Raw genomic sequence first — 25,065 nt, 5'->3', positions numbered from 1 at the left:
ATGCCTGTTCCTCCCAGGCGGTTAGACGTAGGCCATCACTGCCTTAAATACAAACTCCTGGAGAGGCCTCGCCCACTCGCATACCTGCCTATCAAGCTCTGAGGCTAGTTACAGACTGGGAACATTTTTGTTATCACTGTCATGGTGCCTTTTACTCTCACTGACGGTGTATGAACTCACAAAACCGCCGATTGACACAGGCTCTGAGTTAGATTGCCGCTCAGTGTGATGGTCTCCTCACTAGGATCGTAGTCCCGTCACATAGGCTCCTCCCCCACGCGTTCCGTCACTAGGCACGTGACTTAGTCATGGGTCTCTGCAGAGACCCATGACTAAGTCACGTGCCTAGTGACGGAACGCGTGGGGGAGGAGCCTATGTGACGGGACTACGATCCTAGTGAGGAGACCATCACACTGAGCGGCAATCTAACTCAGAGCCTGTGTCAATCGGCGGTTTTGTGAATTCATACACCGTCGGTGTAGTCTCTTGTCCATTGTCCTTTGATATACAGTATTGTACTATGAGGCTTGTCCTCTTTCTTTTTCTTTTCTTCCTTTATATTGGAGCATTTCTGCTTGGATCCTTTTGGGAAAGGTCGTTGTCTGTCTAATGAGAAGCATCGAGGAGGAAACGCCAGCTGATTACCATAGGGCTGCATATGGGTTTTAACCCATAAGGAACTCATTTCATCATCTCATTGGATATAGTATTTTTCATAAGTGTTGCTGTTTTTTACATTCACTGTGTATGATTAATATTATCAATATTCACACTGTATTCACTCAGCACCAGTTAATATTAGCGCTATCACTCATTCATTTCACAGTAACGCTATCATTCCCCCAAGTAAACGTCTCCACTAAAACTTGGCGCCTAAACCCCTCTCTATTGAAAGACCCTGCTATAGTAGCCCAGATCAAGTCCCACATTCAAACCTACTTTCATGAAAACTCCGACCCAGACGTTACACCTGTCACTCTCTGGGAAGCGCACAAATGCGTAGTGAGGGGGAAACTCATAGCCTTGGCGACTGCCGCCAAAAAACAACACCAGGAACGTGTCAGGACACTTATCCAAACCATCAATAGACTAGAAGGGATACATAAACAATCAGCCTCACAAACCGTCCTACAGGACTTGGTGCAGGCCAGATCTACACTCCTGGACGAACTTGGGAAACGTACGAGGTGACGATATGTTTTGCAACAAAAAGTGTTCTGTGAACACGGCAACAAAAGTGGCAGAATGCTGGCCCGCATGATACAGGCAGCCAGGCCCTCCTCTAAAATCCATCAAATTCAAGACAAACACGGTGCTCTCCTATCTAAGAATGAGGATATAGCAAATCACTTTGAGAAATTCTATGCTGACCTCTATAATTTACCCCAGGCGAGTCCAGGAGGTAGTAAAGCCTCCACCTGGGCGTCCCGAATACAGGAATTTCTGGCCGAGTACTGTCCCAAACCCATTTCCTCACAACAAGCCAAAGCCCTAGAGTCTCCCCTTTCCAAAGAGGAGCTACACTTAGCCATAAAACAGATGAAAGTGGGGAAGAGTCCGGGCCCGGATGGCTTAACCCTTGTTTACTACAAGACATTCCAGGAGACTTTAAGCCAGGAAATGCTCAAAATGTTCAACTCCCTAGCAGACCCTCAAGCCCAGATGGGCAGACTTCTAGAAGCCCACATAACGGTCATCCCTAAAGAGGGCAAGGATCCCTTACTAGCTTCAAATTACAGGCCCATTTCCCTCCTCAACGTAGATATCAAACTCTACGCCAAAATCTTAGCCAATCGACTGCTCCCTCTCATCCCAGGACTGGTCACGCTAGATCAAGTGGGGTTTGTACCAGGCAGAGAGGCCAGAGACAATTCCATACGCGCTCTAAACTTACAACATTGGCTACAGACGTCGACGTCTAGGGGCTTCTTTCTATCCCTTGACGCGGAGAAGGCGTTTGACAGGGTAGCCTGGGACTATATGCGAGAGGTCCTGAAGGGCATAGGCCTAATGCCTTGCATGGCTACATATATTAACGCCCTCTACTCCAACCCTTCGGCCAGGGTGAGGACCAACGGATTCCTGTCAAGCGCCTTCTCCATTAGCAACGGCACCCGTCAAGGATGCCCCTTATCCCCCCTAATTTTCGTTCTGACACTGGAACCCCTCTTAAACAGACTACGCAATAACCCTGACATTAAAGGAGTTACCATAGCGGGAAGGGAATTCAAAGTTGCTGCTTTCGCGGATGACATCCTGCTGTTTTTACAAATACCCAGGGTCTCACTGCCAAACCTACTAAAAGATATAGGCCAGTTTGGAGAGATCTCAAACCTAAAGATAAACTATTCTAAATCATATGCCTTGAACGTCTCGCTACCACACCAGGAAGTGCTACACTGCCAGGAATCCTTCCCGTTCAAGTGGAAGGAGGTGTCTATTACATACCTAGGCATTCAGATTGCCAGGAATATGATGGAACTCTACAACCTAAACTTCCTGAAAGCCCTTACAAGGGCCCAGAGGGACTTGAAAGATTGGGCGAATTTGAACATTTCCTGGTTTGGCCGCGCGGCTCTAATCAAGATGGTGATCTTACCCCGCTTACTATACCTGATACAATCTAGTCCAATTCATCTCCCTCCTTCTTTTTTTGCGGCCTATAGACAAGCTTGCTCCAGCTTTTTGTGGAGTAATAAACCTCCCCGCATAAAATACACACGTCTCACTCTCCCCAAGGAGCGTGGTGGAATCGGACTGCCAGATCTCTACAAATATTACCTAGCTTGTCACCTGACAAGGATTGCGGATTGGAAAATCCACTACCTAAAGAACGCTTGGGTAGCCTTGGAAAGGCTCTCGATTCACACCCGACGCACATGCTCCCGCCTCATATATGGCCCCAGACAATTAAAACGCACCCCCTAAAATACCCTACTCTAGTAGCCTTCAATAAAGCTGTTTCCCAACATAACATCTCTTCTCATTTGGGCACGCTGACGTCACTAAGGGGGAACCCAGACTTTCCCCCGGGTGACCCCTCATTTCTCCAGAAAGAATGGCCGCACTCGAATATTTTCGCAAAACACCTGTTTCAGGGGGGGAACCCGCGGTCTTGTGAAGATCTGGCAGCTGAGTCGCGCACGCTAACTATCCCGTTTTGACCGTACAGACAAATGAGACACTATCTCTCGTCCAAAGCCCCGAATACGACCTGGTCCAGGCCCCTTACCCGTTTTGAATCTCTATGCCTTCAGCAAACCCCACAAAGACACCTCATCTCGTCCATCTACACCTTCCTCCAGGATGACTCCTTCCCATCTTCCTCCAAACACCTACATGACTCCTGGGAGAAGGATCTAAAATTAACCCTCACAGACGATGACTGGGAAAACATCTACACGACAGCTCACAAAAGCTCATTGAACGTAGCAATCCAAGAAAATGGGTATAAAATCATTACCAAATGGTATAGGACCCCCTCACGTCTGCACAAATTTTCGCCTACAATCCCTAATATTTGTTGGAGATGTAATGCTGATGTGGGATCCATGATACACATATGGTGGGAGTGTGGGTCCATCCAACCGTTTTGGGAGGAGGTACACTCCATCATTAAGAAGGTAACAACATACGAGCTGGACTACAACCCAGCCCAGTACCTCCTACACCATTCAACCCTTCCGAAAAGCTCATACCACAAGTCTTTGGCCATGCATATGGTGAATGCAGCCAGGCTATGCATCCCTAACCATTGGCGCTCACCTGGTGCACCCACCGTCAGAGAATGGTTATCTAGAATAGCAAAGATTGCAGAACTAGAGGAACTTATCTACACGTCCCAGGAACGTTTATAGAAATTCACGCTAACTTGGGCCTGCTGGACCCATTTCACATCTTCTGATAGCTACAAATCCTACTTTCCCCCCTGAATTAATTAATTAGTCACATCTTGAATGGCCTATGCCCTACCCGTCCCTTTGCCCAGATATATCCCCCTTTAGAACCAAGAGAAGGAGGAGTGGCCTCCACCCCCCCGTGCCCCATCCCCTCCCCTTACCCCCATTCTTCTCATTTCTTTTTTTTTTTCCCTTTCTCGGAATACCCCAATCCCCCATTTGATAGCATCATTTGATAGGTATTCTCTGTTCATTTACATGTTGCGATGTATGTATGTCACTGCAACCAGTTGTACTTTTGTTTTGAAACTTGTCTATTATGACTATCACATAAACTTGTAATGCTTCTTTTTACTTCAATAATAAAAAAATCTTTGTGGAAAAAAGAAAAAAAAAAGAAAAACTAAATTTTTTCAACATTTTCTGTCTTTTTTTTTTATTTGTAGCACAACAAATAAAACCCCAGAGGTGATCAAATACCACCAAAAGAAAGCTCTATTTGGGGGGAAAAAGATAAAAAAGTTATCTGGGTACAGTGTTTTATGACAAGTGTGAGAGAGCGGAAAATTGGCCTGGGCAGGAAGGGAGTAAAAGTGCCTGGTATTGAAGGGGTGTTGAATGTGGGCAGAAAAAATGCAAAACCGTCTCTGGTAATGAAAGAGTTAAAGGATAAGTTCACCTTCGGGAAGATGTTACATGTTCCTGCAGCGGCTCAGCGATCCGAGACATTTCCCACACTCACTAATACACCTCGAGGGTTGTGTGGGATCCCTGATGTACAGGAAGACAGGACTTCAGTGAGGAACAATTCCCTCACTCAGGACAGGAATACGGCTTCTCCCCCGTGTGAGATCTCTGATGTGTGGAAAGACTGGAAATCCGTGAAAAACATTTCCCGCACTCAGGACAGGAATGCGGCTTCTCTCCCGTGTGAAATCTCAGATGTGTGGAAAGATCGGACTTCTGTGAAAAACATTTCACTCACTCAGGACAGGAATACGGCTTCTCCCCCATGTGAGATCTCTGATGTGTGGAAAGATCGGACTTCTGTAAAAAACATTTCCCACACTCAGGACAGGAATACGGCTTCTCCCCCGTGTGAGATCTCTGATGTGTGGAAAGATTGGACTTCTGTGAAAAACATTTCCCACACTCAGGACAGGAATACGGCTTCTCCCCCGTGTGAGATCTCTGATGTGTGGAAAGATGGGGCTTCTGTGAAAAACATTTCCCACACTCAGGACAGGAATACGGCTTCTCTCCCGTGTGAGATCTCTGATGTGTGTAAAGACTGGAAATCCGTGAAAAACATTTCCCGCACTCAGGACAGGAATACGGCTTCTCCCCCGTGTGAGATCTCTGATGTGTGGAAAGATGGGGCTTCTGTGAAAAACATTTCCCACACTCAGGACAGGAATACGGCTTCTCTCCTGTGTGAGATCTCTGATGTGTGGTAAGATTGGACTTATCTGAAAAACATTTCCCGCACTCAGGACAGGAATATGGCATCTCCACCTTGTGAGATCTCTGATGTCTGGAAAGACTGGACCTTTCTGAAAAACATTTCCCGCACTCAGGACAGGAATACGGCTTCTCCCCCGTGTGAGATCTCTGATGTCTGGAAAGATAGGACTTTGTTGAAAAATATTTCCCACACTCAGGACAGGAATACGGCTTCTCTCCTGTGTGAGATCTCTGATGTGTGGAAAGATTGGGCTTCTGTAAAAAACATTTCCCACACTCAGGACAGGAATACGGCCTCTCCCCCGTGTGAGATCTCTGATGTCTGGAAAGATTGGACTTATCTGAAAAACATTTCCCACACTCAGGACAGGAATACGGCTTCTCCCCCGTGTGAGATCTCTGATGTGTGGAAAATTCGGATTGAAAACGGAAACACTTCCTGCAATCAGTACAGGAAAGTATCTTATTTGTTGGAAGGACGGCACCATCCCTCACAGTCTGAGGTTCCTCAGGATAAGAGGAATACGATGGTCCGGCACCGTCCCGCACAGTCTGAGGTTCCTCAGGATAAGAGGAATACGATGGTCCGGCACTGTCCCGCACAGTCTGAGGTTCCTCAGGATAAGAGGAATACGATGGTCCGGCACCGTCCCGCACAGTCTGAGGTTCCTCAGGATAAGAGGAATACGATGGTCCGGCACCGTCCCGCACAGTCTGAGGTTCCTCAGGATAAGAGGAATACGATGGTCCGGCACCGTCCCGCACAGTCTGAGGTTCCTCAGGATAAGAGGAATACGATGGTCCGGCACCGTCCCGCACAGTCTGAGGTTCCTCAGGATAAGAGGAATACGATGGTTCGGCACCGTCCCGCACAGTCTGAGGTTCCTCAGGATAAGAGGAATACGATGGTCCGGCACCGTCCCGCACAGTCTGAGGTTCCTCAGGATAAGAGGAATACGATGGTCCGGCACCGTCCCGCACAGTCTGAGGTTCCTCAGGATAAGAGGAATACGATGGTTCGGCACCGTCCCGCACAGTCTGAGGTTCCTCAGGATAAGAGGAATACGATGGTCCGGCACTGTCCCGCACAGTCTGAGGTTCCTCAGGATAAGAGGAATACGATGGTCCGGCACCGTCCCGCACGGTCTGAGGTTCCTCAGGATAAGAGGAATACAATGGTCCGTCACCGTCCCGCACAGTCTGAGGTTCCTCAGGATAAGAGGAATACGATGGTCCGGCACCGTCCCGCACAGTCTGAGGTTCCTCAGGATAAGAGGAATACGATGGTCCGGCACCGTCCCGCACAGTCTGAGGTTCCTCAGGATAAGAGGAATACAATGGTCCGTCACCGTCCCGCACAGTCTGAGGTTCCTCAGGATAAGAGGAATACGATGGTCCGGCACCGTCCCGCACAGTCTGAGGTTCCTCAGGATAAGAGGAATACGATGGTCCGGCACCGTCCCGCACAGTCTGAGGTTCCTCAGGATAAGAGGAATACGATGGTCCGGCAACGTCCCGCACAGTCTGAGGTTCCTCAGGATAAGAGGAATACGATGGTCCGGCAACGTCCCGCACAGTCTGAGGTTCCTCAGGATAAGAGGAATACGATGGTCCATCTACACTGTGTGGTGCCGGATGGACATTTGAGGTAGTCGGGTTTTCTCCTGGACTATACTGTGTGATGTCCTCATCTTCTACTTTACAGTCTGGAGACAAAGTGAGACACTCCTCTGAGGTTTTCCTTATCTCCCGTCCATCTACTAAAATAGAAATAAAAGATTATTACTAGACATGACCTGATTGGTTCCCCTAAACCAGGACTCCGCCCACATCAGGAGGCTTTGTCTCTGAGGATCTTACAATTCCCCCTCAAGGTAACTAGTAAATGGCTCCTCTGATCTCCTACCAGATCATTTCTTTATTCATGGACCTTAGTCAGAGAGTGAGGAAACAACGAGAACTGTCTTTTATAGGAGTGACAGTGATGAGGGGATTATAGGACGAGGGTCCCCTCCCCCTCTATCACTCATTTCCCTACACAAGAAGTCCTGCACTTCCTTATTTAGTCCATGATTTAGTCATGAATAACAGCGGGGCTGAGCCCCACCAGAGGTCAGAGAGTGAGGATGGGGGAGAACAACCAAGATGAAGACTGGACTGATCCTGAAGACCTCCATCATTGGGTTATTGACTCCTCCCTCAATATCACTTTCTGTTTAAAGTTCCAAAGCTTGAGGATGTTATCACATTATTATCAACATGTAAAAGTCTGTCCTCCAATCACATCATCAGATATAAAATCAAACCACTATGAAATCAGTAAATAGGAAACTGCTCATATAATCCCCAGATATGAGGTATAACAGAACTGCTCTGATATTGGTTAATGAACAAAAACAGAACAAAAATGTGAGAAAGGGACTCACCTGAAGTTCTGCTTTCCTTGGAGCTCCGCCTGTCTCTTAAAGTCCCAGCCCCCTGACTCTATCGACAAGCTGTATTGGCTGAGAGAAGCAGGCTCTCATCAATCCTTTCCCTTTCCTATGCAGTTCCACACATTGCACTCATTCACATTATCTCTTTGGTGCCCTCTGCTGGCCTTTTCTAAATCGGCAAACACAATTCCATCCCCAGCCTATAATAATATTTACCACTTGCCGCCCAGTCGCGGTCAGCGGCTCAGCTTGTTCCAACAAATCGCCATACTGGTATGTCGGCTCCTTTTAAGAACCATACCAGGCGCTGGCGTGTGCCCGCTGCACTGTGGGGGACCCGATGCGTGTGGCAGGCAGCCGCGAGGTCCGCCGTCCATCTGCGATCGCGGGCACAAGAGCAAGAACAGGATCTGTGTGTGTAAACAGATCCCCGTTCTGACAGGAGAGACAGATCTGCTGTTCCTGGCAATCAGGGACTGAAGGGGTTAAAGTTCAAACATTTCTTTTTCTTCTTAATCCTCCATGTTGGTAATATATTCGGGTCATATGTGCAATGGCATTACAGCCGATAGACTTTACAGTTTATTTCTTTTTATTAGATTTTACATTTGCACTTCTGTTTGTCAAAAAGCAATATTTTTGTTTTATTTCTAAAGACGTTCCATATCACAAGGGCTAAATGTGTGTCTGTAGTGCGTGTTTAATCCTTCATACCAGAAATAAGAAGATCTGATTGGATTTTTACTCCAGGAGTATATCATGGGTTTGGCAATTCTAGAGAAAGGTGTAAATAATGATTGTGAACGGAGCGAGGGAGCGGCGAGGAGACAGGACACTGTGCATGTCTAGCGATGTGTGTGACAGATATTTCTATGGAATAAAGTCAGAGATCTTATAGATCTATACTATGTGGAGAGTTCTTCTTGTCTTGGGTCTGAGACTATACAGACCTATCCCTCCACCCGGCACTGCCAGCAAACATCACAACTAGTAACCCCGGGAGAATTCCTCTGTCAGAGATCTCGCTAGATCCGGGGATGGGGCAGAAGACCTAAGACACATACCCCAGATGACTAAGACAAGAAACATCTATGGGGGGAAAAAATAGGATTTTTTGTACTCGCCGTAAAATCCTTTTCTCTGACGTCCATGGACGGACACAGCTCCAAAAGTCTTGACAAGTGGGTTATGTTCCCTGTTTACAGGAGAGGACTAGGCAGAAACATGTTAAATGGTTAAATACATGTTACATTAAAAGAGTTGAACAGCCCCGCCCAGGGGGCGGTCCCTCCAGACATAACCCTCCTCACTGCAGCATGCAGCCCCAGTTCGTAACAAGCAGTACAAACCTAAAAAGGAGGGGTGGGAGCTGTGTCCGTCCATGGACGTCAGAGAAAAGGATTTTTCGGCGAGTACAAAAAATCTTATTTTCTCTTATCGTCCATGGACGGACACAGCTCCTTAAGTCTTGACAAGTGGGACGTCCCCAAGCAGTGTCAAAACGAGGGGTGGGAAATATATCAGTAAAACCAATCTTAGCTTCACCCCAAAACAAGCAGAGCTCCTCAACGGAGGAGGTGCAGTCCTAAACAGCCGCCTGCAAAAGCTAGCGGCCGAAGGAAGCATCATAAAATGTACTCACAGCAACCACGTAATTCTGGGAAAAGCGTGAACAGACAAGTAAGTCGCCACCTCGCACACCCGTGCTACCGACGCATGCAGTCGGAAAAAGACCCAGGAAGCACCATTGCCCTGGTTCGAAAGTGCCGTGACCGGCAAGGGGGGCCCGCCCCCTAAGAGCATAGGGCCGTATGACAGCCTGCCTGACCCACCAAAAAAGAGGATTTTGTGGACCAGACACTGACACAAAAAAAAAAAAAAAAGAGTCAGATCTCCGAAGCTGAGCCGTAGCAGGCTGGTAAACCCGCAGTGAGTACCGCGCCTAAAGTATGAAAGGCAACCTCCGTAGGATGCGCCAGTCGAGGACAGAAGGATGAAAAAACAATGTTCTTATCCCGGCGAAAGTTCGAAACCACCTTCGGGAGAAGGGAAAGTCGCGGGCGCACCACCATATAATCCTACAGAGGGCCAACCAGAAACCCTTCTAACAGATGTAAAGGCCACCAAAGGGGCCACCTTCTGAGATGGTTGTCAAGAGAATCTCTCTGACGTTTCTAAAAAGAAAGATTCCTGAAGAACCGAGAGCACCAGAGTCAAAACTCAAGCGGGGAAGAGATGGGCCCAGAGGGGAAAGTGTAGGACTAACCCCCTGCACAAAAAGGTACCCACCAGGGAACGTGCCGCAAAAAAAGGCCACTGAAGAACACAGCCAGGGCTGAAATCTACCCCCAAACACTGCTTTTAAGCAATTTTGTAAATCCACTCCAGGCTGTAAAAAAAAAAAAAAGAACTGCAGGACCCTGGACACTGAGTATGTCCGTGGACGACACTCCATCTCTTCGTATCAAGAGATGTAAGCCTGCCAGATGCGACAGTAGATTCCCCAGAAGAAGACCACCGTGCCCTCAGCGTGACTGAGATGACCGAGTCGGACAGACCCCGGTCTCTTAAAGTCTGGCTTCCAATAGCCCTATTGAGCAAGTCAGTGACTGTACAACAGGAGGAAGTATATGGCCTATGGACAGAAGGAACTCCCACCCTGGCAACCGCCAGGATACCTCCGCTACAAGGCGCCCGATATCGGCGAACCAAGGACCCCAAGGCCAATCTGGAGCGATTAGAATCGCTGGGAATCCCCAGCCTCCACGCTGCGGAGCAGCCGGGGGGGCCACTACAAAGGAGGAAAAACATAATGTCGTTGATACATACCCCACAGGGCCACCAACGCGACTGTACAGGATCACCATACTTGGTCACAAGATTTGACACCCTTTCGGCTGAGACGAGCGGCTAGGAGATCCATGCCCTGTAAGACTCACCTCCTACAAAAGAGTTGACTCCGAGTACCAAGACCAGTCGTCCTGGTCCAGCATCAGGCGACCCCAGTAGTCCGCCTGTCGGTATACCTGATGGAAGACCCAAGTCACGGCCGTGGCGTTGTCAGGCTGAATCTAGATCGGACGACCTAGCAACCTCCTTGACCACGAGGAGAGGCATAGCCTGATTGCCCAAAGTACTAAGACAAACAAGGGTAGACAGGGTCTACAGCACCTGGTATTCCCAGGTGGAACCCCACCCAGGTACTAAACCAGGCCCGAGGCGTGGCCGTAGGTTCACCCAAGTCCAGCGACACTGGGCCGACTGGACCCCCCAGGGGCTCCCACAACACGAAAGGTTGGCGTCCGTCGTAATCACCGTCCACAAAAAGGAAGAGAGTATTTCCTGGACCGAAGAACCGGGGATCTCAGCCCACCAATTCAGGGAGACGCGGACTAGGTGGCGCACCTGAACCTGACGATTCAGAGACAAGAGATTTGTATCACTCCGACAGTATTTCCCTCTGGAAAAAAACACGTGCATGGAACTGGACATACGGTACCGCCTCGAAGGAGGCTACCCACAGACCTAGGGTCTGCATGCAAAAGGAGAAAAAACCGATTGCGTGATGCCAATGCCTACACCGCAGACTGAAGTGTCTGCAATTTTCCCAGGGAAAGAAAAAAACTACGCCACCATGGAGTCCTACTGCAAAACTGAGTCGGAACCAGAACCAACTCCAAAAGTTAAACGCCCACCTGATTTCTCGGAGGGTCTGAAAAGCTACCGACACGACCACTAACTCTGAGTCAGAAAGTTGTCAAAGTAGCCCATGACGGCAAAGCCTCGCTGTTCCAACAAGGTTAGGATCCCTTGGAGAAAACCTGTGGTGCAGGCGCCAGATCAAAAGGAAGGGCCACAACAGACAGTGGGCCTCCCCATCGCGAGGCACAGAAACCTCCGTGGCTCGCACAAAGTGGGACACGCACGTATGCATCCTGATGTCCAAGGACGCCAGAAAGTCCCCCAGATGGAGCGCAGCTACCACAAGGCATCTTAGGCCCCTGAGGCCCAAAATCGGACAGACCCTGTCCATCTTTGGGAACAGATATGGATAGAATCCCTCACACCTCTAGACCTGCAGGAAGGTAAAATTACCCTGCAGCCTAGCAAGTACCACACTGCCCCAAGGCAGACTGACAAGCCGGGAGAGGAAGACATGAGGGAAGAAATCAGTTTGGTGGATCGGAAGGAACCCTATCTGGAACTCCGAAGACACCATCTCGCAGACCCACAGGTCGGAGATCAGGGAGGTTCACCCAGTTGTGAACAGAAAGTTGACCCTCCACCCCAGAGACGGGCAGGGGAAGCTACATACATTGGCGGGTTCGGGTGCCGGCGCCATCGGCTTACGCACCCAGGGACGTTCTAGTCCCCCAGCTGAGCCTCCGCTGGGAGGGTTCGCCCGCGGACCCTGACTGACAAAAAAAATACCACTTTAGTGTGGGAAAAAGAAAGGACCCGGCCGACGGCGGGGCTCCTTCCATCTGGAAGTCTAAGGGAGGCGAGTGCTCTTCCCTCCAGTGACATCATGATAATGTCATCCAGCGAGGACCCAAAGGGTCTCCCACCCATAAAGGATAAATCTGCCAGGGCGTATGTTAGAGGCCTGGCCAGCAGACCAGCGTTCCAACCCGAGAAGGTTGCAACCAACTCCAAGACCAAAGCCCTGGATACCAAGGGCGCGGCATCCAGTGAAAAACCCCAGACATAAACAAGGCACTGGACCAGCTGGACAGTTAGCCTAATAACTTCAGGAGAGAGTCGGTGCTCCTTCACTGTCTGGTGAAAAAATGTTCACTCCGCGACTGGGACCCCAGCGTAGTACAATAAGCCGCAAGGCAGACCCCAGCATGGTAGACATGGAACGGGTCAGTACTTCGGATCATCTAACAGACAGATCCATACACGCGGGGTTCCCGCAATATGGGGGGGTGGTCACCTATACATGACCCCCGGAGGGTCCACCACCGGAGAAGAGGCCCACCTCTTGAAAGGGCTCTCCTAAAAGGGGCGGTGAGGGACTACAAAAAAGCCCTCAGCGGCTTTTCACATTCTGCAGTCAGGAAATAATAAAAAGAGGGCACAGGAGGAAAAACCTACACAGAGCGGTCTGGTTTGCAAAAAAAAAGACCGAACCCTCAGCGGAAACCCATCTGCACTATCCAGCTAAGGAGAGTCCCTCGCAGCAGTGAGAAGCGCACCCAATAATGCCTTATCCTGCAGACCCAGGTACCTGATCCAGGCTGCATGACAGAGCATTCCTCAGGGGCTAACGGGGGGAGGAGGCACACTTAACCCCCACCCGACCGCAGTCCCCACCCTGGCACCAAAAGGTACAGGACCAACAATAAAAAGCACCCATGGCACTAAGCATCTGCTGACAGCATGTTGGGGAAGGGTCAGGTACAGACTCCAACGTTTAGTAATACATACACCTGTTGTATATGTAAACACAAAAAACGGACGCTCCCAGGCCCTATGCAGGGCATCTCACCTCTTGCTGCACTGACCAGGGTATCCAGGGGGCTCACCTCGGGAGGGGACTGCCCAGCGCTGCCATCCGTCCGCAGGACACAGCGTGTGGGGAGGAAAGAACCCGTGAGGTAACGAGCGGCAGCCGAAGGGACCTGTGTGCGCCGTAGGATACAGCACTAGGGGCCAGGACCATCCAAAGATGGCCGCCGAGCGTTCAGAACACGGCCACAGGAAAATGGCCGACCGCAATTTAGCCTGCGCAATGGCGCAGCTACGACAAAATGGCCGCCAATGGGGTTTTCAATACAATTGAAAAACCACCTAAAAAATGGCGCCAGCGTCAGCAGGATGGCGGCAAAACACCACATTTAAACAATGAAAAGCCTTTTAAGGCCTAAAAAGTTCCAAAAGGACAAAGCCCCTCACAGGAAAGCCCCAGACAGACTCAGGCCAGATACACAGTCCCCTCAGGCAGGCCCCCCCCTGACAATATACATGTTGTATATGTACAAAAAAGGGATTTTTTAATACAGCTTACCTGTAAAATCCTTTTCTTGGAGTACATCACGGGACACAGAGCGGCATATTCATTACTATGTGTGTGTGGGTTATATGAAGTACCTTCAGGTGATGGACACTGGCAATCTCAAACAGGAAGTGCCCCTCCCTATATAACCCCCTCCCATAGGAGGAGTACCTCAGTTTTGTAGCAAGCAGTATGCCTCCCAAAATGGTCCCCATAAGAGGGGTGGGAGCTCTGTGTCCCGTGATGTACTCCAAGAAAAGGATTTTACAGGTAAGCTGTATTAAAAAATCCCTTTTTCTTTATCGTACATCACGGGACACAGAGCGGCATATTCATTACTATGTGGGATGTCCCAAAGCAATGCTTTAATGAGGGGAGGGAGACATCTTCCCAAAAGGATTTAATTCAGAGATACACTCAAATAATAATAATAAATCCAACTTAGTCGAGAAAAATAAATTTTTAAATTTTTTAACTCAAGGGTGCCCCCGATTCCGAGGATCTTAAATCGCAGCCTGCAGCACCGCCTGCCCAAAGGCTGTATCTGTATTCCTTCTTACGTTTAACTGGTATAATTTTAGTAAACGTGAGGACTGAAGACCAGGTAGTCGCTTTGCATACTTGAGCCATAGAGAACTGATGATGTGCTGCCCAGGAGGCGCCCAATGAACAACACATCTGTTTTCCGAATCTTCTCTGAAGCCCTAAGATAGGCCCTCATGGCCCTGATAATATCCAAGGTATGCAGCAACCCTTCCTTTCTGGAAGTGGGCTTTGGAAGAAGGATGGTAGTACCAAATCCTGGTTCAGATGAGAACTGGATATAACCTTTGGTAGAGAAAGAAGGACGAAGACGGAGAACCACCCTGTCCTTATGCAGAATAAAATATGGCTCCTTACAAAATAAGACCGCCAATTCTGACACTCTCCTGGCTGAAATTATGGTAACCAAAAGATACCAACTTCTTTGTCAGTAACACCAAAGAAAACTCAGCCAACGGCTCAAAATGTTGCTTCTGCAAGTTGACACAACAAGATTTAAGTCCCACGGACAAAGTGGCGACTTAACCGGAGGATTAATACGTAAGACCCCTTGCATGAAGGTCCTAACCAGTGAGAGGACGGCCAACGGCTTCTGAAATTACACCGACAGAGTTGCAATCTGTCCCTTAAATGTGCTTCATGCCCGGCCTTTATCCACTCCCGACAGGAGAAAACATATCATTCTATCAATGGTATATATGCGGGAAAGTCACTTCTTGGACTCACACCAGCCTACATAGGCCCTCTCAACCCTGTAAAGAATTACTAAGAAGACAGCTTTCTAGTCCTGATTAGGGTAGAGATACCTGTTTTAGCCAGACCTCTACCCCTTAGAATCAGGGATTTAGCCGACAGGCCGTCAAATTTAGACGCCGTAATGCAGGGTGGAGGATCGGGCCTTGAGAGAGTAGGTCTGGTCGTAGAGGAAGAGTCCAAGGGTCTCCCCCTGTCATCTTCAGGATTAGTGAGTACCATGCCCTCCGGGGCCATGCTGGAGCAACCAGGATCACTGGCTTGTGCTCTTCCCTGATCCTGCGTAACAGCCGGGGTAGTAGCTGTAGCGGGGGAAAGGCATACAGGAGCTTGAACTGATGCCAAGGGCATACCAACGCATCGGTTCCGCAGGCCATCGGGTCCCTTGTCCGGGACATGAACCTGTCTAGCTTTTTGTTAAATCTCGATGCCATGACATCTACGTCTGGCACACCCCACTTTTGGCAGATTGTCTGAAAAACCTGGGGATGTAGAGACCATTCCCCTGGCGACAGAGTTTGGCGACTTAGAAAGTCTGCCTGCAAGTTGTCCACTCCGGGAATGAATATTGCCGATATGCAGGGTACATGAGCTTCTGCCCACAGAAAAATCAAGCTCACCTCCTTTTGAGCGGCCTGACTTTTGGTTCCCCCTTGGTGGTTAATATATGCCACAGCTGTGGCATTGTCTGATTGTATTCTCACCGGGAATCCCTGCAATTTGGATGTCCATGCCAGGAGGGCTAGCCGAACAGCCCTGAGCTCCAGGATATTGATGGGCAACTGATTCTCCGCCGCTGCCCAAGTACCTTGGCGAGTGCAACCATCCAAGACCGCTCCCCAGCCTTTTAGGCTGGCATCTGTGGTCACTATCTTCCAGGCTATGGGGCTGAAAGATCTTCCCTTCAGCAGGTTCTGAGGGTTTAACCACCAACACAGACTTTGCCGGGCTCTTGATGATAGTGCTAACGGAAACTCTAGGGCCTGTCCTTTCTTGCTCCAAGCTGCCAGAATGGCTGCCTGTAGGACGCGTGTATGGCTCTGTGCGTAAGGTACCGCCTCAAACGTAGCCACCAGTTTGCCTAGTAAACGCATACATAGGCGAATAGTTGGTTCTTTTTTGCTTAGAACCAGCTGAATCAAATCTTTGATAGCCTTGACCTTCACCAGGGGTAAAAATACCTTTTGCTGAGCTGTGTCTAACCTCATACCGAGATATTCCAACTGTTTTGTGGGTTGGAATGCTGATTTTTCTTGGTTAATGACCCAGCCGAACCTCTCGAGGTCTTGAACCGTGAGGGCAACCGCTTGCTCCAAACAAGGAGGTGAGTGGTCTATGATCAAGAGGTCGTCCAAATATGCTAGGACCGTGACACCCTGGATTCTTAGATTGGCTAATATTGGGGCTAGAACCTTCGTAAACACCCGGGGGGCCGTAGCCAGCCCGAAAGGAAGCGCCACAAATTGGAAGTGACGCTGAGCCACCGAGAAGCGTAAAAATCTCTGATGTGGCTGAAAGATCGGTATATGAAGGTAAGCGTCCTTTATGTCTATGGAGGCCAGAAAGTCGTCCTTCTGGAGCGTGGCGGCCGCTGACCGAACAGATTCCATCCGGAATGACTGAACCTTTAGGTAAACGTTTAAATTCTTTAGGTCCAAAATTGGTTTGACATCGCCGTTGGGCTTGGGTACGACAAATAGATTGGAGTAAAAACCTAGCCCTTGCTCTTGGGCTGGTACTTCTACTATCACGCCCTGACAAAGCAGACGATCCAATGCCGCAAAAAATGAGGACTTCTTTGTTGGATCGTTTGGAATTCTTGACTCCTGATAATGAGCAGGGGGCAATTTTAGAAACTCTAATCTGTAGCCTGTGGCCACAGAGGATCGGACCCATCTGTCGGGGATATTGGCTTCCCAGATCTTTGAAAAGAAACGAAGCCTTCCCCCTACCCTCGTGGGTGGGGGCATCCCTTCATAAGGCAGACTTCGGGGCTGGCTTTGCTGGCTTACGATACCATGGCTTTTTGCCCCCAGGGGCCTGCCCCTGCGATTTATTGTTAAAGTTTGATCGCGCAGGAGGCCGTCGATACTGCCTGGCATTAGAGGGCCCCGGCACAGGGGAGAGCTGCCTCTTAAATGCCGGACCCCGAAACTTCTTTTTGACTGGTAAAAGGTACTTTTGCCACTTGAAATAGTCTGAATGTATTTATCCAGATCTTCTCCGAAGAGTCGACCTCCATGGAAAGGGAAACCTGCCAGAAGCTTCTTGCATGGAGGCTCGGCCGCCCAGTTCTTTAGCCATAAAAGTCTTCTCATATGCACTAAAAATAGTGATAAACGAGATGCCTGCTGGATGGAATCTTTTATAGCATCCACCGCAAAGCACAGCGCTCTGGGAATATCCGATAGCTCCTCTGCCTGTTGGGCAGGGATGTCTCTAAGCATTTGTTTTGTCTGGTCCTTTAAGGCTTGACAGACCCCGATAGCAGCCACAGCTGGCTGTACTACTGCTCCTGCCGTAGCAAAGGATGCTTTTAATATTGTTTCCAAACGTTTATCCACCGGGTCTTTAAACATATGTATGTTTTCCACCGGGCAAGTTAATGACTTATTTACACACGAGATGGCTGCGTCCACAGCTGGGAGCGCCCATCTCTTAGAAAATTTCTCCTCCATAGGGTAGATAACCGAAAACCGTTTAGGTGGCAGAAAAATTCTGTCTGGTCGTACCCAATCCTGGAAAATCAACTCCTCTAAGAGAGGATGGACCGGGAAAACTGCGTTATTCAAGGGAGCTTTCAGAGAACCCAAGGAGGAGACCGCAGGGACCTGAGGCTCAGGCGAGGGCAACTTAAATGCCGACCGGACCAAGTCTGTCAAAGACTGGATCCATAGGGTCTCCGCTTGGGAGGCTGAAAAAGGTTCCTCTACCGTAGATTCCTCCCACTCTGTTCCCTCTAGGTTCCGGTCCAACAAATCCTCCTGAACCTTTAATTCCTCGGGAGAGAGAAATTCAGCATCTGAGGATACACATCTAGGCGATGGGGATCTAGTCCGCCTTTTGCCTGGAATAGCGTTAGCAATCATAGCGGCTAACCTCTTTTCTAGCCCTCCCAGGGAGGCAGCTAGTACTTCCTCTGTGACAAACACAGGGTTGGGTGGTTCTGGGCCAGCCTCAGCACCAGCCTCCCCTAATGGCTCAACCAAGGCGACCCCTGCCGGAATAACAGGAGGGGGAAGTACCGGCATAGCTGGATTCACATCATCAGAATCAGAGGGGGAACCCTTCTGTTTTTTGGCATTTTTTGTAGCTCTTGAGCCTGAACCCTTGGGAGCCATGATACAATACTGAGGGACTCTGCATATAACACCAAGTGTTTTAGCCAGGAGAGTAACAATTTAGGGTTTAGGAAACAAAGTCCAACCACCCGGTGGGACCAGTAAGCCTATTAGTAAAAGATAGGTTCCTCTTTTTTTTTTTTTTTTTCTTTTCTTTTTTTTTTTTTTTTTTTTAATACTGGCCCACCCTGATTTTTTGCCAGCACCAATCCGCTGAAAGAAGGGATTTTAGGCTTAACTTATGCTGTTTTGGAGCGAGCTCCAATGTTGAAATACCCTTCTGCGCCACCGGGTGTCAGAGCTCTGCCGCTCTGCGTCCTCCTCGTTCCCCTCTCAGCTGTAACTGAGCAGAACGCTGCTTGCCGTGTATAACGGCGCTGCGGCACGCCCCTCTCTGACGTCAATACGCGCGTCACCGCCCCCCTCTCCCCGAACGGCGCGAAGGCAACCTATATGAGGTGCCCGCGCGCGTATGCCGGGGGAGGGGGCCTGCACATGGAGGAGACGCGCCGCCGAACGCTAGCTCACACGGAGCCTCTGGAGGAGCGGCAGATTTAAACACTCGGTCAGGTAAGGCTCAATAGAGGCCCAACAGGAACCTCTTCTCTAGCCCTGGGATTCTTTTCTTTTTTTTTTTTTTAAGAAAACCCCAACCTGACGCACAGCGAATAGCTGGTAAAACATCTTAGGACAGGGGGACCAAGTGCTGGGGGGAAGGAAGGTCATCCTGTCTTACACAGACATAGTGAACCAGGCTGCCAATGCAGAGCATATTCAGGCTAACCCCCCTAAGATCACCCCTGGAGAGCCCACTGTCGAACCAAGTCCCGCAGGCCCTCCTCTTACCTGCTCCATGCCGCAGGACGTTTGTAAAGCACAACATGTCCAATCTTCTCCCATCTCCGTGGGTAGTGTACTAGACCTTCAGGCACTGGGGTCCTGGAAGGAACCTCTGTCCTGGACCTATACAGCACCCTGGCAAACAGGATACTTTTGGCTTTATGAAAAAAGCTCCAAGACCTGGGCCCAGAGTCCAGCCCTCTTAAAGAGAAGCATTATAGGCTAAACCCCACGATTTGGGGCCCGGGTACTGTCCACCTTAGCACTGAGGCATTTTGGACAGATCCGGTTAGCCTGCCTTGATCCCAAGGATGTGGAGGCACAGCTTATTCCATGACCAACACCTAAGACACTGGCGAAAAAACTGAGGTACTCCTCCTATGGGAGGGGGTTATATAGGGAGGGGCACTTCCTGTTTGAGATTGCCAGTGTCCATCACCTGAAGGTACTCCATATAACCCACACACACATAGTAATGAATATGCCGCTCTGTGTCCCGTGATGTACGATAAAGAAATAACATTTTAGCAATGCAGCAGAGAGAAAGGAGCAGGGGAAGGGAGGAGAAGAGGACTGCAAGGCAGCGACTCTACCACTGAGCTATAAGCTCTATTCCCGAACCCCAGGAATGCCCAGCCGTACCAACCCACCGAAGCGGGAGGGACTGTACTTACCCGTCCGAGCGAGGACTCACTGATGCATTCCTGACAGACCTACAACCGCAATGGAGGTAGCTGTCGGCCCGGTCCACTGTGAGTGAGGCAACACCACAGTCCAGTCATATGTAGATCTCGGAGCAAAGATCACTGGCCACCCCAGGAGTCATGGGGTACGGCGTGGCAGACCAAGCCTCTTTGCATAGGTGTGCCCACGCTTGCTGGTCGGACTGAGTAGACTACAAGGATCTATAATATCCAGCCTGTCTCTCAGCCGACAGTTGAAAGAAGATTCTTCAAGAAAAAGTGAAAATAAAATAAAATTTCTCCTCAGGGCGCTGGGCCCAAAGGGAGCCATACGTCCTTTCTCCTCGCTAGGCAGAACGAAACTGGGGCTGCATGCTGCAGTGAGGAGGGTCATGTCTGGAGGGACCGCCCTCTGGGTGGGGCTGTTCAACTCTTTTATTGTAACATGTATTTAACCATTTAACATGTCTCTGCCTAGTCCTCTCCTGTAAACAGGGAACATAACCCACTTGTCAAGACTTATGGAGCTGTGTCCATCCATGGACGATAAGAGAAATGAACATTTTACTAGCAGCTGAACCCCAGAATGTCCATAAATCCATCCTAGATATATGAACTGTGTCTGCAGCACAGAGAAGGAAGATTATCCCAGAGAAATACAGGAATACGGGGAACACAGCTCAGGAAAGTGACCAGGGGATTACAGGCTGATATCACCCAGTCCCCGCCCTACTCTGGACCAATCAGTGAGCAGTATGGGTGGAGGAAGGGATTTAGTGTTAATGACCCACCTGTGCTGATCTCTGTAGGAGTGTCCTCCTCTATAAATGTCCCCGTTATTCCATCCTCCTCCATAGACTGCTGATCATCCCTCACATCCGTCTCTTCTTCTTCTGATTTCACCTCAAATTCTATATCGATTGGATCTCCACTCTAAACCAAGAGAATGAGAGAGAAAATCATCTGTAAGATATAATCTTTATTATTGTGACATCACATCTAGAAAATCCACACATCCCCCCACAAGTCCATGTCTAGATGTTCCGTCCCACCAACCTTTAAATAAGGAGGGATGGTGTGACCTTCCTGTGTGGAATCCCGGGAATACAGAGGACGGGGACATCTCTCTGGGGGGTCTCTGTAGCTGGATGACTCCACCATGGTGTCCTGGTACAGATCTTTGTGTTCTTCCTCCATCACCCCATCCTCATCATCCTCCTCTTTTATCTCTTCTTTAATATTGACCAGTGTGGAATCCTGAGGACGGGGACATCTCTCTGGTGGGTTCCCATTACTGGATCCATCTGTAGGAAACACACACACTGACTGAATACATTGTTTCTATGTGTTTATCAGATGATGGGGGATCTAGGTGGAGCCTCCGTACTGCTCTCTCCTTTACAATAAAGTCTCCTCTTACCCGGTGATGTGAGGGGCGGCTGATTGTCCATCATGACGTCCTTCCCGGCACCGCTCATGTCTCCTGTCAGCAGTTTGATGATCTCTCTGGTGACTTCTAGAATCTTCTTTGTATTTCTCTATTCTATCAGGGAGGGAGGTGGAGGCAATGTGATTATCATAGGATCTCCAGACTTCACAGGAGGAAAACTCTAGATTTGAACACATATAGTAAAATCAAATGACATTCCCAGAATCCTCCTCACCTCACCAATCAGGTCTCCTTTTTTATAAAAACTCCACTGGGATATAATTTACCCAGACAGGGCCGCCCACTCTGTAGGTTAAAAGCTTATTGCAAGGAATTCTGGGACCAACAATCTTGCTTTTGCTTGTGAGAGGGACATTGGGAGGAGGGGCTGTGAGGTCAGTGTGATGTCATAGGATTCTCTGACTCTGGATGGAGGGACATTGGGAGGAGGAGCTGTGAGGCCAGTGTGATGTCATAGGATTCTCTGACTCTGGATGGAGGGACATTGGGAGGAGGAGCTGTGAGGTCAGTGTGATGTCATAGGATTCTCTGACTCTGGATGGAGGGACATTGGGAGGAGGAGCTGTGAGGCCAGTGTGATGTCATAGGATTCTCTGACTCTGGTTGGAGGGACATTGGGAGGAGGAGCTGTGAGGTGAGTGTGATGTCATAGGATTCTCTGACTCTGGTTGGAGGGCCATTGGGAGGAGGAGCTGTGAGGGGCGCTCTGTGAGATATCTGTACACAGAGTAATTTCTCCCGGGTGCGTCACACTTCTCCTAAATAATAGATGAACGTTGTCTTTAGGCTTTGCCAGGACACATCATATTCTTGTGATCTCCGTCTACTCCGGAGACTTTACTGATCACATTTTAGGATGAAGATCTGAGACTGGGATCATTATGGAGATATTCACTATTAATTATATTTTTCCCTCTTTCTTCCTACTTGAATCTTATAAAATAAAGACATACACATTCCAATCCTCCCTACATACCCCCCCCCCATCTCTAATAAACGTCATATAACTGTTAGTATAGACTGATGAGGTGAGAAGGTGATTGGTGGGAAAGGTGACACATCTCCAAAATTAGGAGAATGTGGGGAAGTGTTCCGATCACAAGTGGGGAAGTGTTCCGTTCCTGAAGGGGTTAATCTAGGTCTCCACACTATGGCCCGGATTCACAAAGCACTTACGCCGATGTATCTTGAGCTACGCCGCATAAGTGTAAATATGCAAATGAGGGAGATACACCGATTCACAAACGTACTTGCGCCCGGCGCATATTTTAAGCGATTTGCGTAAGGGTTACGTCCGGCGGAAAGTTATTCCCCATATAGGAGGCGCAACTCATGCAAAGGTATGGACCATGGAACGAACGCGGTCAAAATTTACGTTGTTTACGTAGTACGTGAATAGGGCTGGGCGTAGGTTACGTTCACGTCGTAGGCAGTGATTCGACGTATCTTAGGCAGTTATTTTGACGTGACTGTGAGCATGCGCACTGGGATGCATCCAAGATACGACCCATGCGCCGTTCATTTTTAGTACTTGTTTGAAGCTCAGGCCATCATTTCCATGGGGTCACGCTTCATTTAAATGTATCACGCCCACTTCCAGCTACTTTGGCTTACGCCGACGACTATACGCTACGCCGGCGCAACGTTGGGAGCATTTGCTTTGTGAATTCCATGCTTGCCTCTCAACGTTGCGCAGGCATAGCGTAAAGAAGATACGCTATGCCCGCATAAAGATGTGCCCAGGTATGTGAATCAGAGGTGTATTTAGGTTTTTTGCTGCCCTAGGCCTGACTAAACTCGTGCACCCCCTAATTTAAATATGACCCACCCCTTCCTGTTACGGCCACTCCCTGGGTTGTTTAAGACCCGCCCTGAAATTTTCGAGTGAGGACACTAGTTCTGAGAGCCTGGGGGGGGGGGCAATGGATTCCCTTAAATTACTTAGATTTCCTCTTACTTCCTGGTTGCCCATAGAGCAGGAAGTGAAGGGAAATCTTTGCGATGGGACAGGGATGGTAAAAAAGAAACTGACAGGGGCTATAACCCTCCCTTACTCTACCCAAAATGAAAAGAAAAAGTGTAGCCTATAGTTCTACTTTAACTACTAGCCGACCGCGCACCGTCATTATACGGCGGCAGGTCGGCTCTCCTGGGCGAGAGCCCGTAGCTATACGTCCTATCGTATAGCCGCCACTAGGGGCGCGTGCGCGCCGCCGGAGGCGCGCGCGTGCGCTCCCCGCTCGCCCCCGACTCCCGTGCGTGTGCCCGGCGGGCGCGATCGCCGCCGGGCACACGCGATCGCTCGGTACAGAGCGGGGAACGGGAGCTGTGTGTGTAAACACACAGCTCTCGTTCCTGTCAGCAGGGGAAATGCTGATTTTCTGTTCATACAATGTATGAACAGAGGATCAGTGTTTCCCCTAGTGAGGCCACCCCCCCCACAGTAAGAACACACCCAGGCATACTTAACCCCTTCCCCGCCCCCTAGTGTTAACCCCTTCACTGCCAGTGGCATTTTTATAGTAATCTAATGCATTTTTATAGCACTGATCGCTATAAAAATGCCAATGGTCCCAAAAATGTGTCAAAAATGTCCGAAGTGTCCGCCATAATGTCGCAATACCGAAAAAAAAAATCGCTGATCGCCGCCATTACTAGTAAAAAAAATATTAATAAAAATGCCATAAAAATACCCCCTATTTTGTAAACGCTATAACTTTTGCGCAAACCAATCAATATACGCTTATTGCGATTTTTTTTACGAAAAATATGTAGAAGAATACGTATCGCCTAAACTGAGGAAAAAAAATGTTTTTTTATATATTTTTGGGGGATATTTATTACAGCAAAAAGTAAAAAATATTCATTTTTTTCAAAATTGTCGCTCTATTTTTGTTTATAGCGCAAAAAATAAAAAACGCAGAGGTGATCAAATACCACCAAAAGAAAGCTCTATTTGTGGGAAAAAAAGGACGCCAATTTTGTTTGGGAGCCACGTCGCACGACCGCGCAATTGTCTGTTAAAGCGACGCAGTCCCGAATCGCAAAAAGTACTCTGGTCTTTAGGCAGCAATATGTTCCGGGGGGTAAGTGGTTAAGTAGATGGTGCAGCAGAAACATATAGCACAGTGAGGAAGGTTTGTGGTCCAGGGTGATAAAACAGTCAAAATTGGAAGCGCCCTTCCCACAGTTGCGGAATTCCGCCCGCCCGCATACCAGAAGCAGCGCGGCTGCTTTTTGGGGCGCTAGACTAATTTTCCTAACAGTGTAGCGCAAGCCGGCGGGGACTCTTTTTGTGCTGCCCCCCTGCAAAGTGCTGGCCTAGGCCAGGATACAGCTCTGATGTGAATCCGGGCCTATATATGTGTGTATCATCATCTGCTGGAGATAAAAGACGTCACAGTGACTATGGAGGAAGAGGACGGACATGACGGGGTTACTGGGTGTAAATAGAAGAAAAGATCTTATTACCTCCTCTGCTGCCTCTTCCAACGACGTCTTCTCTCTACTTCTTCCCGACTCACCTCTCACCCGGAACTTCCTGTCTGTACCTGACATCACTTCCTGTCTTCCATAGAGACTTCCTGTCTGCCATCTTGTGGAGATCAGAGGAACTGCAGAAACATCTCATAGTGTGAACACGTCCTTGTGCTGT

General features: G+C 49.1%; 1 protein-coding gene across 1 annotated transcript in view; it reads right to left on the bottom strand.

Moving 5' to 3' along the window:
* Positions 1-4,743: 4,743 nt before the first annotated feature.
* Positions 4,744-25,065, bottom strand: part of LOC120935211 (zinc finger protein 721-like) — a gene marked incomplete at both ends in the record, with an annotated part of 268,323 nt that continues 248,001 nt past the window's right edge. Inside the window, 3 exon segments of the mRNA XM_040347378.1 lie at positions 4,744-5,901; positions 14,760-14,816; positions 17,475-18,425. Coding sequence (XP_040203312.1) covers positions 4,744-5,901; positions 14,760-14,816; positions 17,475-18,425 — 2,166 coding nt within the window.

Source organism: Rana temporaria, chromosome 4 (genome assembly GCF_905171775.1).
Source record: "Rana temporaria chromosome 4, aRanTem1.1, whole genome shotgun sequence".
Classification (NCBI taxonomy): domain Eukaryota; kingdom Metazoa; phylum Chordata; class Amphibia; order Anura; family Ranidae; genus Rana; species Rana temporaria.
Note: the sequence above shows the minus strand (reverse complement) of the source record. Positions and strands in the feature narration are given on the sequence as shown.